General features: G+C 43.1%; 1 protein-coding gene across 1 annotated transcript; it reads left to right on the top strand.

Annotated features, from left to right (window-relative positions):
- Window positions 1–944: 944 nt before the first annotated feature.
- On the top strand, window positions 945–15,629 carry PBK (PDZ binding kinase; the record flags this gene model as incomplete). The annotated part of the gene is made up of 7 exons (XM_080710197.1): window positions 945–1,002; window positions 2,550–2,643; window positions 5,766–5,908; window positions 6,431–6,600; window positions 7,782–7,911; window positions 13,905–14,078; window positions 15,424–15,629. 7 exons carry the CDS (start codon window positions 945–947, stop codon window positions 15,627–15,629), a joined length of 975 nt encoding a protein of 324 aa, XP_080566323.1.
- Window positions 15,630–17,563: the final 1,934 nt, after the last annotated feature.

A 17,563-nucleotide genomic window follows, 5' to 3' on the forward strand; every position in this document is an offset into this window, starting at 1 on the left:
CAAAGGACCCTCCGCTAACGGACTGAGCCAAACTTTGGCCTATTACATTTTCCTTTCTTCTAATTTGCATCTCTCTGTTCTCATCTTCAATTTTTCTTCCTTTTTTTTTCTGTCCCCTGCAGCTGTGCCTGCAGGTGTCCAGATGGTTGTTCAGTCCCAGGGTGGCTTCGGGTCCAAAAATTACTGATATTTGATCTAGTAGGTCTGTTGATGAGGTTGCTGAGTCCTGATAATTTTGTGTGTGTGTGTGGTTCTGGGGATGGTACCCAAGGTCACTCTACCTCCAGGCTACACTCCCAGACCTATAGACCTATTTTATATATTATATGGAAACAGGGTCTCACTAAGTTGCTGAGAGCCTCACTAAATAGTTGTGGCCGGCCTCAAACCTGCGTGATCCTCCTGTCTCAGCCTCCCAAGTACCAGGATTACAAGCATGCGCCACCACACCTGGCTCCCTAATAACCCACCCTTCCTTCCTTTCTTCCTTCCTTCCTTTCTTCCGTACTGGGGATGGAACTCGGGGCATTCTACCTCTGAGTTATACCCCCTGCCCTATTTTTTATTCTTTATTTTGAACAGGGTCTCACTGACTTGCAGAAGGCCTAAGTAGCTGAGGCTGTCCGCGAACCGCGATCCTCCAGTCTCAGCCTCCCAAATGCTGGGATTACATGCGTGCGCCACCATGCCCGGCTCCTAATAATGTTTTAATGCTGCTTCTTAAACTACTTGGTTTCTAAAAATATCTTAAGTCATTAATCATATGCACATGGGTAAGTAATTATACCTTGGACTAAATATTTGATGTCCTTTCTGGTTCTCAAATTTTATGTGTAGATGATAAAATGAGCTATAGTGTTAAAGGAACTAGTCTTCATGGGAGAGAGTCTATTCTTTTTGATGCAGTGTAACTTTTCATTATAGGGCCTAGAGCGATTGTTACAATGGAAGGAGTCAATAATTTCAAGACACCAAGTAAATTATCTGAAAAAAGGAAATCTGGTAAGAGCGTAGATGTAATAACTCTCTTCATTGTTGTTGCTACTAAAAACGTGTTAGCACTGTAGCTTCTTTACTGTCTTTTATGCACAGGTTTAGCACAAGTTCCCTTTATAATGTTAATCATAATAAATAAGACTTATTTTTTTTGTGTGTGTGTGGCATTGAGGATTGAACCCAGGTTCATTCTACCTTCCAGCCACACCCTCAGCCCAATTTTATTTCCTATTTGGAAACAGGGTCTCACTAGGTTGCTGAGAGCCTCAATAAATTGTTGAGGTTGGCTGTGAACCCACAATCCTCTGTCTCAGCTTCCCAGGTACTGGGATTACAGGCATATGTCACTACATCTGGCTTCTAATCTAAGACTTATCTAATAGACAGGGTTTGAACATCTCTGGACTAATTTTATTGATAGTCTGATAGATTTGAAGTGTTAATGTAGAATAGAGTTCTAAAAGTAGACATGATCAAAGGATATCTTTTTTTTTTTTTTTGTGGTACTAGAGATGGAACCCAGGGGCCTTCTACTTCCGGGATACAATCTCAGACCTATTTTATATTTTATTTGGAAACAGGGTCTCCGTTGCTGAGAGCCTCAATAAGTAGCTGAGGCTGGCTTCCAATTTGTGCAGTCCTCCTGTCTCAGCCTCCCAAGTACTGGGATTACAAGTATGTGCCACCATGCCTACCAAAGGGTATCCATTTAAAATTAGGATAGATTAACTGGTGCATGCTTGTAATACCAGCATTTGGGAGGCTAAGACAGGAGGATGGTGGATCTCAGACAGTCTTAGCTACTTAGTAAAGCCCTTTGCAACTCATTGAGGCCCAGTTTCAGAATGAAGAATAAAAAAATAGGGCTAGAAGCATAGCTTGGAGGTTGAATGCCCCTAGACTCCATCCCCAGGACTGCAAAAAACAATAACAGGAATAAAATTAGGATAGATAACTTTCAAATTGCTGTCTAAAAACATAACAATTAACAGTCCTAACAAGCCGGGCGTGGTGGCACATCCCCATTACTACAAAAAATAAAAAAGGCCTAAACAGTTTTTGTTTTGTTTGGTGGTACTGGGGTTCCTGGAAACCCTTCTACCTCTGGGCTACACTCACAGACTTTTTTTTTTTTTTTTTTTTTTTTTTTTGCGGGTCTGGAAAAGGAACCCAGAGGCATTTGACCTCTGAGCTATACCTCCGCCCTATTTTTTATTCTTTATTTTAAAACAGGGTCTCACTAAGTTGCGGAGGGCCTCACTAAGTAGCTGAGGCTGTCCACGAACTGCAATCCTCTGGTGTCAGCCTCCCGAATGCTGGGATTACAAGTGTGCGCCACCACGCCCAGCTCCAGACCTATTTTTTATACTTTTTATGTGGAAACAGGGTCTCTTAAGCCAGCGCCGCTGGCTTTGAACCTGCGCGATCCTCCTGTCTCCGCCTCCCAGGCACGGGGATTACTCTAAACAGTGATTTTAAGAGTGTTAGGATGTGTTCATTAGGACGTCTGTTCAAACACTAATTTTATTTTTGTTTCTTTTTCTGACATTTAGTGTTATGTTCCACCCCATGTATAAATATTCCTGCCTCTCCGTTTATGCAGAAGCTTGGCTTTGGGACTGGGGTAAATGTTTACCTAATGAAAAGGTAAGTGTCAGGTTTCAGCTGAACTTTCTTATGTGGAACCATAGTCCCATTAGTTGGGGACAAAAGAGGAATGTGAAAACTCAGGTGTGTAGTTTGGGGTGTGTACCTGGTGCTTTCTGGCTGCGGCATTCCAGTCCCTAGGACTGATAATTGTCAGAGCTGTGCGGGCCCGCGCTGTGGAGCGGCAAGCGGTCCCCTCCTTTCCCTGGGCTTCCTGAGAAAGGGAGCTGCGAAGGGAGTCTCTGGAGCAGCTGCGGAGGGCGGTGACTGCACCTCTTCTCTCTGGAGGAGCTGCCCAACATCTTCCCTTCTCAACAAGCCCGAGGTTTGCTGGGGTCCAGCCCTAGCAAGAGTCGGGGGTCCGCAAGCGGCGAAGTGAGGAGTCGGCGAAGTATGGTGGAGAAACAGCACACAGACACAATGGAGGGTGAAGCTGCTCTCTTTATTTTCCATTTTTGCTCTCCCTACTTTCGGTTTGGGCAAGCATTTTATACTTTCTTTTTTGGCTACATTCTACTCTTAGAAATTTTTTCTAGAATTAAACCATCAGTAAGTATACAAAGAACTAATACATAAGGGCAAGGTGACAGACGGCCAGTTTCTTTTTTAAGAGAACACTTCCTCTTACAAGCAACCATGGAAAAGATCAGAAGTTTATTATTAACTACTAATATAATATCAAAATAATATCCTATGCGAAGCATTATACTCTCTGATTGATATACATCATCGTTTTTAATCAGTAGGCACTACTGAGGAGAGGAGCGTTTCATACTTCCCATGTCCCAGGGCTGTGCTGGTACCCATCTATTCTGCTGTCCACGTACCCAGTGTACAGCCAAGGGGGTTCCTGGGGGTCAGGAGGCACTCCGCCATAGCTCCTCTGATTACACATGCCGGCCTCCCAGAACTCATGACGGTGGGAACAACTTGTCTTGGCTGTGTTGTAGGTGTATTGTTAATATTTGCTTGGGAAAGGCCTGGGGAGGATCGGTTGCCTTTAAGGCTTGTTCTGCTTGTTATTGTCTGAGTCTTCATAGAATTCTTGTTAGCTCGGTCATTTGGAAATTTAAGTGCAACCCATACATAAATATTAAAGCTTCAGGGAGTAAATATTGAATTATTTTAAACAATCTGGGGCCATTAATAACATAAGTCTCAAGTATCGTTTTGGTAACAAGGCCAATTAAAAAAAAAATCCCCAAACCCCCATGCCTAATCCTGTTCCCCAGAAGGAGACGCCGCGCGCCCATTGCAGGGAATGTGTGCTGTGCAGCGTTCCTGCGAAAACGAGCCTTGCTCAGTTTGAGACTGGGAAGAAGGCGCGGCAGAGGTTTTTCTTTCTGTGGCATCCTTACTAAGAGGAGGGAATACATGAGTTTACTTATTTATTTGGTGCCTGGTATTGAGTCCAGGGTTATTCTACGTCTGAGCTCCCCACCCCAGCCCTTTTTATTCTGGAACAGGATCTCACTAGGTTGCTGAGAGTCCTTAAGTTGCTGAGGCTGGCCGCAAACTTGGGATCCTCCTTTCTCGGCCTCCCAGATCCTGGGATTATTGGTGTGCACTACCATACCTGGCTGGGATACATGATTTTATTTTATTATTTTTTTAAATTTAAATTTTTTTTTTTTTTTTTTTTGGTGGTACTGGGGTTCCTGGAAGCCCTTCTACCTCCGGGCTATACTCCCAGACCCATTTTATATTTTTTATTTGGAAACAGGGTCTCTTAAGCCAGCCAGGCTGGCTTTGAACGAGCGCGATCCTCCTGTCTCCGCCTCCCAAGCGCGGGGATTACAAGCGTGCGCCACCATGCCTGGCGTGGGATACATGATTTTAAAGTAGGAAAATTATGTTGGAAAAAAAATGAAATTACTGAATAAGCGTGGTGTTAATAACTAGTAATATAAATATCAACACACAGTTTTTGTTATCTAAAATTATTTTGTATGTGTATTTGTGTTTGTTAATTGGAAATTGAACCTAGGGATATTCTATGTCTGAGCTATACCCCCAGCCCTTTAATTTTTTATTTTGAAACAGAGCCTTATTAAGTTGCTGAGTGTAGTGATAAACCTGAGATCCTCCTGTCTTAGCCTCCCATGTCCTGGGATTACAGGCGTGTGTCACCGTGCTTGACTTTGTATTTTTATTTTTAAACTGGGTCTCATTAAGTTACCTTGCACTGGTCTTGAACCTGAGATCTTCTGGTCTTAGTCGCCCGAGTACTGGAATTGCAGGTGTGCACAAATGCACCTAGCTTTCTTTTTTTTTTTTTTCTTTTGGTGGTACTAAGATTAAAACCAGGGGCATTCTACCACTGAGCTCCATCCCTAGACCTTTTTATTTTCTATATTGTGACAGAGTATCGCTAAGATGCCCAGCTGGCCTTGAACTTGCCATCCTCCTGCCTCAACGCCGAGTCACTGGGGTTATAGGCATGCGCCCCTGCACCCGGCTCAGAAGTTTATACTTTTATTTTTTTTGCAGTACTAGGCATGGAACCCAGGTGTATTCTACCTCCGAGCTGCACCCCAGCCTTATTTTTGTATTCTTTATTTTGAAACAAGGTTTCACTGAGTTGTGAAGGGCCTCACTAAGTAGTAGCGGAGTTCACTAACCGTGGTCCTCTGTCTCACCCTCCCAAATGCTGGGAATATAAGCATGAGTCACCACGCCTGGCTAGAAGTTTTTAAATCTTGGTAAATTTTTCTCTTTTCTTTTCTTTTCTTTTTTTTCAGTCCTGGGTTTGGTTCCCAGAGGCATTCTACCTCTGAGCTACACCCCCAGCCCCATTTTTTTTATTCTTTATTTTGAAACAGGATCTCACTGAGATACAAAGGGCCTCACTAAGTAGCTGAGGCTGCCCTTGAACCGAGATCCTCCTGTCTCAGCCTCCTAAATGCTGGGATTACAAGCGTGCGCCACCACGCCCGGCTTTTTAAAGTTTATACTTCTTAATGTTAAATCAAGTTTGCATTCCTAAAGTCCAACATAGTTTTGACTATTTTTAAACAAAATGATAGATTGATAATATGTTAGGAATATTTGTATCTATGATATAAGGACATGTAACAACTTGATTGTGACTTTTTAAAATTTGTAAATTTATGTATCTTTAGGTCTCCAAGAGGTCTGTCTCATTCTCCTTGGGCTGTGAAGAAGATCAATCCCATATGTGATCATCATTATCGAAGTTTGTATCAAAAGAGGCTGGCCGACGAGGCTAAGGTCTTGAAGAACCTTCATCACCCAAACATTGTTGGTGAGCTCACTGCTGTTCGGTGCCGGCATCTGCCACGCTGCTCCTCCGTGTGTCCCGAGTCCAGCCCTCTCAACTGCTCTCACTAATACACGTGAAGAGGAAGGGGCTGGAGGTTGGGAATCAAACCAGTGTCAACAGTCTAAAACTTCTCCTGAAATATTTTGAGATACGCAAGTGTATATTTACACTTCATGGGGATAAGTCATTGTGGTTCTGGGACTAGGAAGATTTCAGGCATGTAACACTTAGAAAACCTAGGTCCATGTGGATAATCCCCTGCTTTCATTTTGTGTTTTTAGTACCAGTAGGGCTGGTATAGAGTACTAAAAAATATTTTAACTTGTGCTAATGCGCACACTGAAGGCATTTTCGACTGTGTCTGCTGAGTTCGTTTTGCAAATAGCAGCTGTTTCATTGTGTATTTGTCGGTGTCAGTCCAGGTCTACGTTCCGTCACATTACTGTGAGAAACCTGAATACCCTTGCTCTCCCCAACCTACTAAAGACCACGTGTTTGCTCCAGGTTACCGCGCTTTTGCTGAGGCCAGCGACGGGAGTCTGTGCCTCGCCATGGAGTACGGAGGGGAGAAGTCGCTCAATGACCTGATAGAAGAGCGCGGGAAAGGCAGCCGGGACCCTTTCCCGGCAGCCGTGATCCTCAAGGTTGCTCTGAACATGGCACGGGGGCTAAAGGTGAATGTGCTGCTGTATTTAACTACTTTTGGCATGGACTGTTAAAACACTAACTCGTCATTCCTAACTACAAGGTGGGGTTTTCCTTACGAAAAGGAGTTTTCTTTACTTAAAGTTTCCAGAGTCTCATATAGCAAAGTGTATTTTTTCTTTATTTTGATCAGCAAAGTATTGTTTAGGGCCCTCACATGAGCCTGAAATAATCTGAGATGGGTAGTTTTTCAAACTAATAGAGATCACTGTTATTCGTAGTTAAATGGATTAATAAATTTAATATAAATTTAGTAATTATTCTTGGGAATATATAGTCTAATCTCTTGTTGATATAACTTCCTAATGATTACTTTGTGGGATGTTAAGTTTTGCACATCATGAGTATACCTCCGCAGGTCTAGTAAAGAAAGCTCTTTCAGGATTATGCAAAGAAATTATTGTGCCTTTGAATAGAAACAGTGTAAGGAATAAAAAATCTACATCTACATACTAAATCACTTACACAGAACTAACCATGGCTCCAGAAAACTGTAGGCTGGCTCTAAAGTGGCTCAGATGTCAAAGTTACATGTTAAAAGTCCAAATGAAATTGATGTATGAAAGATCGGAAGAAACAATCTAAGTATTTTAATACATTTATAGAAAAATTGATTTGAATTAATAGGATAGCTGAGTGTGGTAGCTCATTCTTGTAATCCCAGTACTTGGGAGGCTGAGACAGGAGGATCACAGGTTCAAAGCCAGCTTTAGCAACTTTAGTGAGGCCCTCTGCAACTTAGTGAGACCCTGTTTCAAAATTAAGAAATAAAAATAGGGCTGAAAGTGTAGCTCAGAGGTAGAATGCCCCTGGGTTCAATCCCCAGTACCACCAAAAAGAAAAACAAACAAACTTGTATTGATATCTGTCTTACAAGAATATTTTAGATAGCATGAAATGCTCCCTTACCTGGCTTCAGATAATTTTAAATGATGGGCAAATGCGTCTGTAGTTTAGGAAGGGGGCTCAAGTCATCGTTTTTATTTGAAAGTTATTTTTTTGTGGTGCTGGGGATTAGACGCCAGTCCTTGGGGATGCTGGGCAAGTGCATCTCCGCTGAGCTGCATCTCCAGCGCTTACGATTATGTATATCTCTCTTATTAATTTGTGCTTCTACTCAGATATATTACTTTTTCTTTAATAATTTTAGTATCTGCACCAAGAAAAGAAACTGCTTCATGGAGACATAAAGTCTTCAAATGTTGTAATTAAAGGCGATTTTGAAACAATTAAGATCTGTGATGTCGGAGTTTCTCTACCACTGGATGAAAATATGACTGGTAAGTGGTATTAAAGTTTTGTTTTTACAGTTTAAAACTTTTGCATTTAAAAATATAAATTCTTTTTTTGGTGGTACTGGGGTTCCTGGAAACCCTTCTACCTCCAGGCTACACTCCCAGACCTATTTTTATAAATATATATATATATTTTTTATTTGGAAACAGGGTCTCTTAAGCCAGTGAGGCTGGCTTCAAACCTGCGCGATCCTCCTTTCTCCACCTCCCAAGTGCGGTGATTACAAGCGTGCGCCACCACACCGGCCCTAAAAATATAAATTCTAAGCCAGGCGTGGTGGCACACGCTTGTAATCTCAGCATTCGGGAGGCTGAGACCGGAGGATCTTGGTTCGCGGACAGCCTTAGCTACTTAGTGAGGCCCTCTGCAACTCAGTGAGACCCTGTTTCAAAATAAAGAATAAAAAATAGGGCAGGGGTGTAGCTCAGAGGTCGAATGCCCCTGGGTTTTATCCCCATACCCGAAAAAAAAAAAAAAAAAATTCCAGCCGGGCGTGGTGGTACATGCTTGTAATCCCAGTATTCGGGAGGCTGAGACAGGATTATGTTTTAGGGACAGCCTCAGCTACTTAGTGAGCCCCTCCGCAACTTAGTGAGACTCTGTTTCAAAATAAGGAATAAAAAATAGGGCAGAGGGTGTAGCTCGGAGGTCAAACGTCCCTGGGTTCCATCCCCAAACCTGCAAAAAAATATATATATATACACACACACACACACACACACACACACACACACACACACACACACACACACAGATATATTCCCATGGTGCATAGGTTTAAAGCTGTGTTTGGAACATGTGTAACAGAAAGGACCCCTTTTCTCTTCGCTCAGCTCAGTCCTCCCTTCCCACATTGTCCATATAATTATCTTCTCACTAGTGTCTATTTTAACTGACGTCGACTTTGGGAGCATCTGGGAATAGAAGATAAAATCGAATGTGGTTTTCCAAAGGGATTCATTTGGCTTCAGGAACACGCTGAGAGCTGGGAGGTCGCTAGAGGCAGGAAGGAGGGAGGCAGGAAGAGCCAGGGCCCTGCCTCTGCCCCTTGGCCCGGCTCACTCGTTCTGAGATGTCAGGTGCGGGCCTTTTTATTTTTTCTTGTGGTGCTGGGGCTTGAACTCAGGGCATTCTACTTTCGAGCTCCACTCTAAGCCTTTTACTTAGTTTTATTTTTCTCTTTTGGCAGAACTGGGGGTTGAATCCAGAGGCCTTCTACCTCCAACCTACACCCCCAGCCCTATTTTTTTATTATTTATTTTGAAACAGGGTCTCACTGAGTTGCAGAAGGCCTCATTAAGTAGCTGAGCCTGGCGATGATGAATCGCGATCCTCCCAAGCACTGGGACTACAAGCTTGTGCCACCACACCTGGCTTCTCGGCCTTTTTCTTATTTTTGGTCTTGAAACAGGGTCTTGCTAGGTTGCCGAGAGTCTTGCTACTTGCTGAGGCTGTCCTCAAACCTGCGATCCTCCTGTCTCAGCCTCACAAGTGCTGGGATTACAGGCAAGTGCCACCTATCCTGGCTAAGGCGCACTCTTGGTGTGAACCAAGAGCCAGCTTTAATAGAATGCCTTTGCTTTTAACATTATTTAGCAAGTGACACTTAAATTTGTCTCTTTATAGAAATATAAGCTAAAGGGAAGAGCCATGAATGCTGTTTAGAACACGTGTAAACCTTAAATTCCAGCAGCAGTTAGAGTCTACAAGTTGAATAGAATGCAAAGTCAGGATAAGAACTATAATGATGTCTGGAATCATTAATAAAAATAGATGTTATGAACCCTTATGCTAAATTACTGCTTTAAAGTCTAAACTTTAGGAAATAAAACAAATTGTCACATGCAATAAAAATAAGGGTTTTTAGTGTAGTTATCTCAAAACTTAATAGATCAAATAGATAACACTAAGTAAGGATATAAAAGATCTAAGTAAATAATAAAGTGATATACATACCAAAAATAGGCAGAAAATATTAGGAAATAGTTCTCAAATATACAGAGGAATGTGTTTATGTGACAAAGGTGCAGAGATAGTTATTGATCTGGGTCTTGCTAAATTGCTGAGGCTGGCCTCCTCCCGTCTCAGCCTCCCCAGTACTGGGATTATAGGTGTGCAACACCTCACCTGGCTTATTCTTATTAATTTTTTTTTTTTTTTTTTTTGTGGTACTGGGGTTCCTGGAAGCCCTTCTACCTCTGGGCTACACTCCCAGACCTATTTTTTATATTTTTATTTGGAAACAGGGTCTCTTAAGCCAGCGTGGCTGACTTCGAACCTGCGCGATCCTCCTGTCTCCGCCTCCCAAGCGCGGGGATTACAGGCGTGCGCCACCACGCCCGGCATTATTCTTATTAATTTTTAAGTGCTAAGTTAAATAACAATCAGTCTAGTGATTCACTGTTGGCATTTAATTACACTTGGTTTAAATTATGTTAATGTTTCTCTAAACTTCTTTTAGATTTGTAAGCTGTAGGAGGTTGGGAATCTTGTTTGCTGTACTTTCACTGATCTTGATCGTGCCTCACTGGTACCAAGTTGTCAGAATGATCAACAGCGTCGGTTGCCCTCTCGTACACTGCCTCGGCAGTGTACCTTGAGCGGCTCAGGGCGGGATGGCTTTTGCTGCGGTAACATAGACCTCAGAGCCCTCCAACCACACCAAAACTTCCTCCTCAGGCCGCACCCTCGGGGCTGTTCGTGCTATTCTTACGTTAGGGCCCAAGCTGATGAATTGGCTGTTTAGAACATGGCCGTCACTGCGTGGAGGGTAAAAGAGCGTGAGAGTGCCTCTGTCCAGTCCAGGCCCACTGGCTGCACATGGCTGTTGCAGTTAATATAGAAAACCAAAATGCAATTCCTCAGCCACATTTCAAGTGCTCAGCAGCACGTGTGGTTGGCAGTTAACTGTTTTGGACAATGCGGATTCTGAACGTTTTCATCATTGGAAGTTGTTCTGGACATTACTGCTCTAGAAAGGCCTGCAGCAACAGTGATCGCACCAGGTGTGAAGCAAATTAGGGCTCCTCCATCCACGTCCTGCTGCGCTCCACCCTGTCCCGCAGTCCAGAGGGGAGAGCGGGCCGCCTCGGGGAGCAGCAGTGACACCACATGGTAGAACCTTCCGGAGGCCAGACTGGAAAGTCACACAGTAAAAAGAGTCCTTAAAACTCTTTATGCTCTTGAACCTCGTTGTTCCCTTCACAGACACATTCCAGAGAAATAACTAGCCCGTGCAGCACTTTAACAATAAACCGGCACGCTCATTCCTGCAAAAGCCATAAGACATACCTAGGTTTACAGAAGAAATAAAACTGGGACAAGATTCAAAACCCATGCAACTTTGAAGTAATAAAGCCATAACAATTGTAGTAAAATACTAAGAGGTAAGATCTTGACCGGCTTCCAGCCCAGTATGTCAGTCAACCCTTTGTACTCAAACTCTGAGTTTGTGCTTTCTTAAAGGTATATATGGGAAGGCAGTTATTTGTATCAGAATGATTTTTTTTTTTTTTTTTTTTTTTTTTTTTTGCGGTATTGGGGATTGAACCCCGGGGCATGCTACTGCCGAAGTACACCACCAGCTCTATTTTTTATTCCTTATTTTGAGACAAGGTGTCATTAAGTAGCTGAGGCTGACCACAAATCTGCGATCCTCCTGTCTCAGCCCCCCAAGTCCTGGGATCACAAGTGTACACCACCATGCCTGGTTTAGGATGAAAATTTGACCTCTCAAGCACAAGGCTTCGTATTTGAAGCTCGTAGCCGCACTTGTCTCACCAGGTGGTTTACTCTTGTAGCTGGCGGTTCTGAGAGCTGCTGTAGTGGCCGTGTGCTGAGGGGAGGCACCTTTGTAGCCTGAAGGTTTCTGTTTGTTCCCGAATGCTTTACAAATAATGTGCTGGGAGAAATACTACCTAATTAATCTCTGTGAATTGTGTTTGAACTAATCTATAGCAGAACAGACCTATGCAGAAATATATGAAAAGGCCATCAATGAGAAGTGGCTCACTTGTCCTATTTAAAAACACCTTTCACAATTTCTCATTTTTCCTTTTCGCAGCCCTTCCTTTTGTTTGTTCTTCAGATGTTTATTTTTCACAATTAAAACCTACGTAGATATTCTGGGAAAAGCCATAATCTTAACAGTGGCTATCTGGAGATTTATTGGTAAATATTGATAACAAGTGCATGTCGGACCCTGTGTTGAGCACTGTGGCTGTAAAGGAGATGGAGTAGACACAGCTGCGCGCCAGGCTGGGCAGTAGCTCCCGAGATCCTGGGAAGGCAGTGACAGCTACGGGACTTAGGAAGGCCTGGCAGGGCACCTGCCCCAGGCTAATGTGAGAAAGGAACACTAGTTATGTTTTCAACTTGGGATAGCAGCCCCAGGTCAGCAAAGTGATGTCTGCTTCAACTCTTTGTAGTAAAGGATGAAATATAAATTGTTTCCGAATTAAGACTTTTAATTTGCTGGGTGTGGTGGTGCCTGCTTGTAATTCTGTACTTAGGAGGCTGAGACAGGAGGATCGCGGTTCATGGACAGCCTCAGCTACTTAGTGAGGCCCTTTGCAACTAGTGAGATCCTGTTTCAAAGTAAAGAATAAAAAATATATGGCTGGGGTGTAGCTTGGAGGTAGAATGGCCCTGGGTTCCATCCCCAGTTCCACAAACTAAACAAACAAACCACTGGAGTGTTTTCCTAGTGAGCTGGAAGGAAGGGCCAAGCAGCGTATGTACTGAAGGGCCAGCGGGAGCCCAAGGAAGGGAGAGGGGTGAGCGGAAGCCAGGGGAGGAAGGACTGGAGGCTGTGATTAGTCAGGCTAGAGCTGGTTCTTTGGAAAGAACAGCAAAAGCTTTAAAACCTGCCAGGCACTGTGGTCACACCTGTGAGATAGGCTAGCTGTATGCCACAAACTTTGTTAGAAGGACAATATCCTTGAAAATGCTATTAACATAGGAAGAAATACGAAATCTAAACAGCCCTGTGTCTATTAAAGAAACATTCTCACAAAGAAAACCCCAAACCTAGATGTTGTTTTCAATGAAACATCCAAGGAATGTATAAAACAACTACTAGAATAAATGAAGTTAGTTACTGCACTTCTGTATGAGCAGTAAACAGAAATTGGAGTTTTAAAAATTCCATTTATAAGCGCCAAAACCTCAAAATATTTAGGAATAAATCTCAAAAGTCTAAGCTCTGTACTGAAAACCACACAGTATCACTGAGAGAATTAAGATGTAAGTGGAGAGATCTATCACGACGTCAGCTGGAAGGCTCAGTACCGTGAAGATGTTAATTCTTCCAAACTGATCTAGAGATTCAACCCAACTCAATCGAACTCTAGCTGGCTTTTTCACTGAAATCGACAAGTCAGTTCTCAGTGGAAATGTGAGTGGTCCTATCTATTCTTTTGTGTGTGGAACTGGGAATTGAACACCAGGGGCATTCTGCCTGAGCTACACCCTCAGCCTTATTTTGAAACAAGGTCTCCTTAAGTTATTGCGGCTCACCCAGAACCTGTGATCCTCCTGCCTCAACCTTTCCTAGGTGTGCCACTAGGCCCAGCTGGACCTACTTTATTCCTGAGTAGAAGCTTTGAGAGGCACTTTGTGACCCTTTCCCTTTTTCAATCGTGAAAGCATTGAAATGAAATTCATTTTCAGCTTCATGACAGCAGAATTCACACAGTGAAGAGCCTGGTCCACACTTAGCTTTTGAATTCACATCCTTTATATTCCTACTATATTCTAGGAGAGCTGCTGTTTCCCTGCATCCTGGACAACTTACCAGCCTTTGAATATCAACTGATGGGTTAAGTAATCCTTATCAGTGCTGAGTGCATTTTCATGTGCACTGGACCCCGTGGAAATCGCGTGCCTGTTCTTCAGGGCGCTTGCCTCTCCTCGTAGTGCCCGTAGTGGTGCCGAGCACGTGCCCTCATGCCTCTGACTTGCATTTTATTCGTTTCAGTGACTGATCCTGAAGCCTGTTACATTGGTACTGAGCCCTGGAAACCCAAGGAAGCTTTGGAGGAAAATGGCGTTATCACCGACAAGGCGGACATATTTGCCTATGGCCTTACTCTCTGGGAAATGATGACTTTATCTATTCCACACATTAACCTTTCAGATGATGATGATGATGGTATGAACACAACGTTTTGTGTATGGTGCTGGGCATCCGACCCAGGGGCTTTTGCATAGTAGTAACGTGAGCACTATACTGCTGGGCTACATCCCCGGACCGGTGGTATGAATAAAATTTATTTTGTGGTATTGGGGGTTGAACCCAGGAGGATTCTGCCCCCAAGCCACACCCCCCAGCTTTATTTCAATCTTGAAGCAGGGTCTCCCTAAGTTGCTGAGACTGTCCTCACCTGCAGTCCTCCTGTCTCAGCCTCCCAAGTACTGGGATTACAGGCATGTGCGACCACATCGGCCTAAATGCACTTTTTAAACAAGTCCCAGTCTTTCCTCGTCACACTAAAGATTAGTTTACATAATTTTATCTTTCCATTAAGTTTAAAAGAGCAAGTTGTTTGACTCAGCATAGTTTGTAAATACTGGATACATTGATACTATTAATTTGGTTAGGATTAATCTCATAAATGAAATGCAGATTGATTGAGAGATAAGGGAGATAACACTTAGATATAAAAGAACAAAATAACCTTAAAAACTCCTTTCAGCCCTTTCTGTACTAATTCACTAACATTTTACTGTGATATGTACCAGGTGAGGAGCTGGGGTCTGTAGGGTGAGGGAGTGCAGAGATAAATCAGACGTGCATCTAACCTCTAAGGAGTCATCTGAGGAGCCTGGCTTAGTGGTGCTCACCTGTGACCCCATAATCTTAGGACTTGGAAGGCTGACACAGTGGGGTTGTAAATTTGAGGCCAGCCTCAGAAACTCAGCGAGAGCCTGTTTCAAATAAATATAAAAAGGGCTAGGGTTGTAGCTCAGAGGTAGAATGCCCCTGGGTTAAATTCCCAGTACCAAAAAAATAAAAAACTGACAGGTAAAATTGATTATATTTAGCCAATCAAAATAAAGTTACCTTTTGTTAAAAAAACAAAAAACCTCCTTTACCTGAGGAAAAATATTGGGAAACTATCATAGGAAGGGATCCGGGTTAATTTATAACGCCAAGACAGTGGCTCATGTACGGGTGCAGGGAGGCGGAGAGCACACTGGAGGACGAGGGAGCCGTCGCAGGAACCCGGGTTACTTTCCGTGAGCTGGGCACGGTGCTGCACACCTGTGATCCCGGTACTCAGGAGGATCACAGGTTCAAGACCAGCCTCAGCAACCTGGCCAGACCTTGTTCCAAGATTTAAAAAAAAAAAAAAAAGGCTGAGCATGTAGCTCAGGGGTAGAGTGTCCCTAGGTTCAGTCCCAGTGCCACACACACACACACACACACACACACACACACTTTTCATGGCTTTAAATGATTTCATCCTTCCCATCTCTAACTCCTTTATGAGCAGATAAAACTTTTGATGAAAGTGACTTTGATGATGAAGCATACTACGCGGCTTTGGGGAGCAGGCCGCCTATTAACATGGAAGAGCTGGACGAGTCCTACCAGAAAGTAATCGAACTCTTCTCTGTGTGCACCAATGAAGACCCGAGGGACCGTCCCTCTGCTGCACACATCGTCGCCGCTCTGGAGCTCGACGGCAGCTCGGTGTGAGACACAGAACGGGTCTGTCTACTTGGGTACATTTCTGTAGTTACTACACGGCTTGCAGTTATTAGACTCGCAGCCATTTTAGGACCATAGTACAGTTAACATTTGGGTACATTTCTAATATAAAGGTTTTAAAAATACTTTTATGATGGGAAGCACGTGGCATTGAGTTTTCTTTAAGTTTAAAAAACTAGTTAATGCTAGGGTAAAATGCTGTAAACTTAACATTGAATAGCCATTACTTTCATTAATCTTAGATATCCTCTATTTTAGTGCATTTAATAAAATTAGCACTTTATATAGTAAAAAGTATATTTGCTTGTATTTTAAAGTACATTTGTTGCTGGTGATTCTCGGCTGATGTGCTTATTAAATGTGCACGGGAACCTGAAAGAATGACCCAGTAGCTCCTTGGCTCTTCCCGGCTCCTCTTGCTGTCTTGGGTCTCCCCTGATCTTTGGTATCTCCTTTAATTTATTAAATGTATTTTCTGCACTGATTTCCTTTTTCAGTTTTTAGTTACTAATCTATATATCATAAGCATTTAAGTTGTAGTGTAAAAATAGGACAGTACAAAATAAAGGGCAGTGTGGCCCCAGGTGTCTCCAGTGTCTTATTCTCCTCTGATTGACTCGAGTGGATGTGAGCGGGCGTCTCTCCCTCGATTGGCTCTCACTTGGTCAATCTGTAAAATGGGACTGATTTGGATCAGTAGTTTCTATGAACCACAGCCCCCTGGGAATTTTCAAATTATTTATAATTGGGAAGCTAGGTGTTATGCCCACACTTGGTTACGGGCGGCATGGAGTCCTGGGCTTTGAGAAATCTTAAAGTTCACTGGAGTGTTCTTTTTGAGATTATACCAAGCTATAGTGCACAGATCATTAACTAGCTCATCTCCAATCAAAACATGAAGTGACAAGAAAGTAAACTGAAAGTTGACTTAATTTGTGGGAAAATCGTATAATTTTATATACTGATATTTAGTAGAGTCTATTATCCTCGAGTCAACTTAAATATTTTATCATCTAATAGGTTTACCAAACAGCTACCGTTCTCCTAGGACTAGCAATTCCTGTTTATGAGTCATAAAGATGAATCTTTTTTTTTTTTTTTGGTGGTACTGAGGTGGAACCCAGGGGCTTTTCTACCTCCGGGCTATACTCCCAGACCTAGTTTATACTTTATTTGGAAACAGGGTCTCACTAAGTTGTTGAGAGCCTCACTAAGTAGCTGAGGCTGGCTTCAAACCTGTGCGATCCTCCTGTCTCACCTCCCAAGTGCTGGATATACAAGCGTGCGCCACCATACCCGGCTAAGATGAATTTTTAATACATAAACTAGTACTTCTCATTGGGAAATCTGTATCTAGTTCCTGTACCTGGGATTTCAGAAAGGGAACAAGCACTCCCAGGTTGGCCTGGGAGATTCAAACACTTGTCCAGAAGACTTCTCTTCTGAGATTTGTAGCCGTTAGTGCTATATTAAAAAAGACTAGAAAATCAGCCACGATTTTAGGAAAAACAAAATAAGCTCCACTTAGGTTGCTATAACAAACCACACTAAGCTGGGTAGCTTATAGCAAAACACATATTTCTTGGGCTGGGGACACAGCTCAGTGGTAAGTGTGCTTGCGGCCCTAGGCCTAGTGCCTGACACCCTCTGCCCCCACCGATCTCACACTTACTTTGGTTATTATACTTTGATGAAAAATATCAAGCCAGGCGTGGTGGCGCACACGTGTAATCCCAGTACATGGGAGGCTGAGACAGGAGGATCGCGCAGTTTTGAAGCCAGCCTCAGCTATTGAGTGAGGCTCTCGCAACTTACCGAGACCCTGTTTCCAAATAAAAAATAAAATTGGTCTGGAAGTGTAGCCTGGAGGTAGAAGGACCCTGGGTTTCATCCCCAGTACCCCCCCCCCACACACACACATA

The sequence above is a fragment of the Muscardinus avellanarius genome, assembly GCF_963383645.1.
Source record: "Muscardinus avellanarius genome assembly, chromosome: 14".
In the NCBI taxonomy this organism is placed as follows: Eukaryota; Metazoa; Chordata; class Mammalia; order Rodentia; family Gliridae; genus Muscardinus; species Muscardinus avellanarius.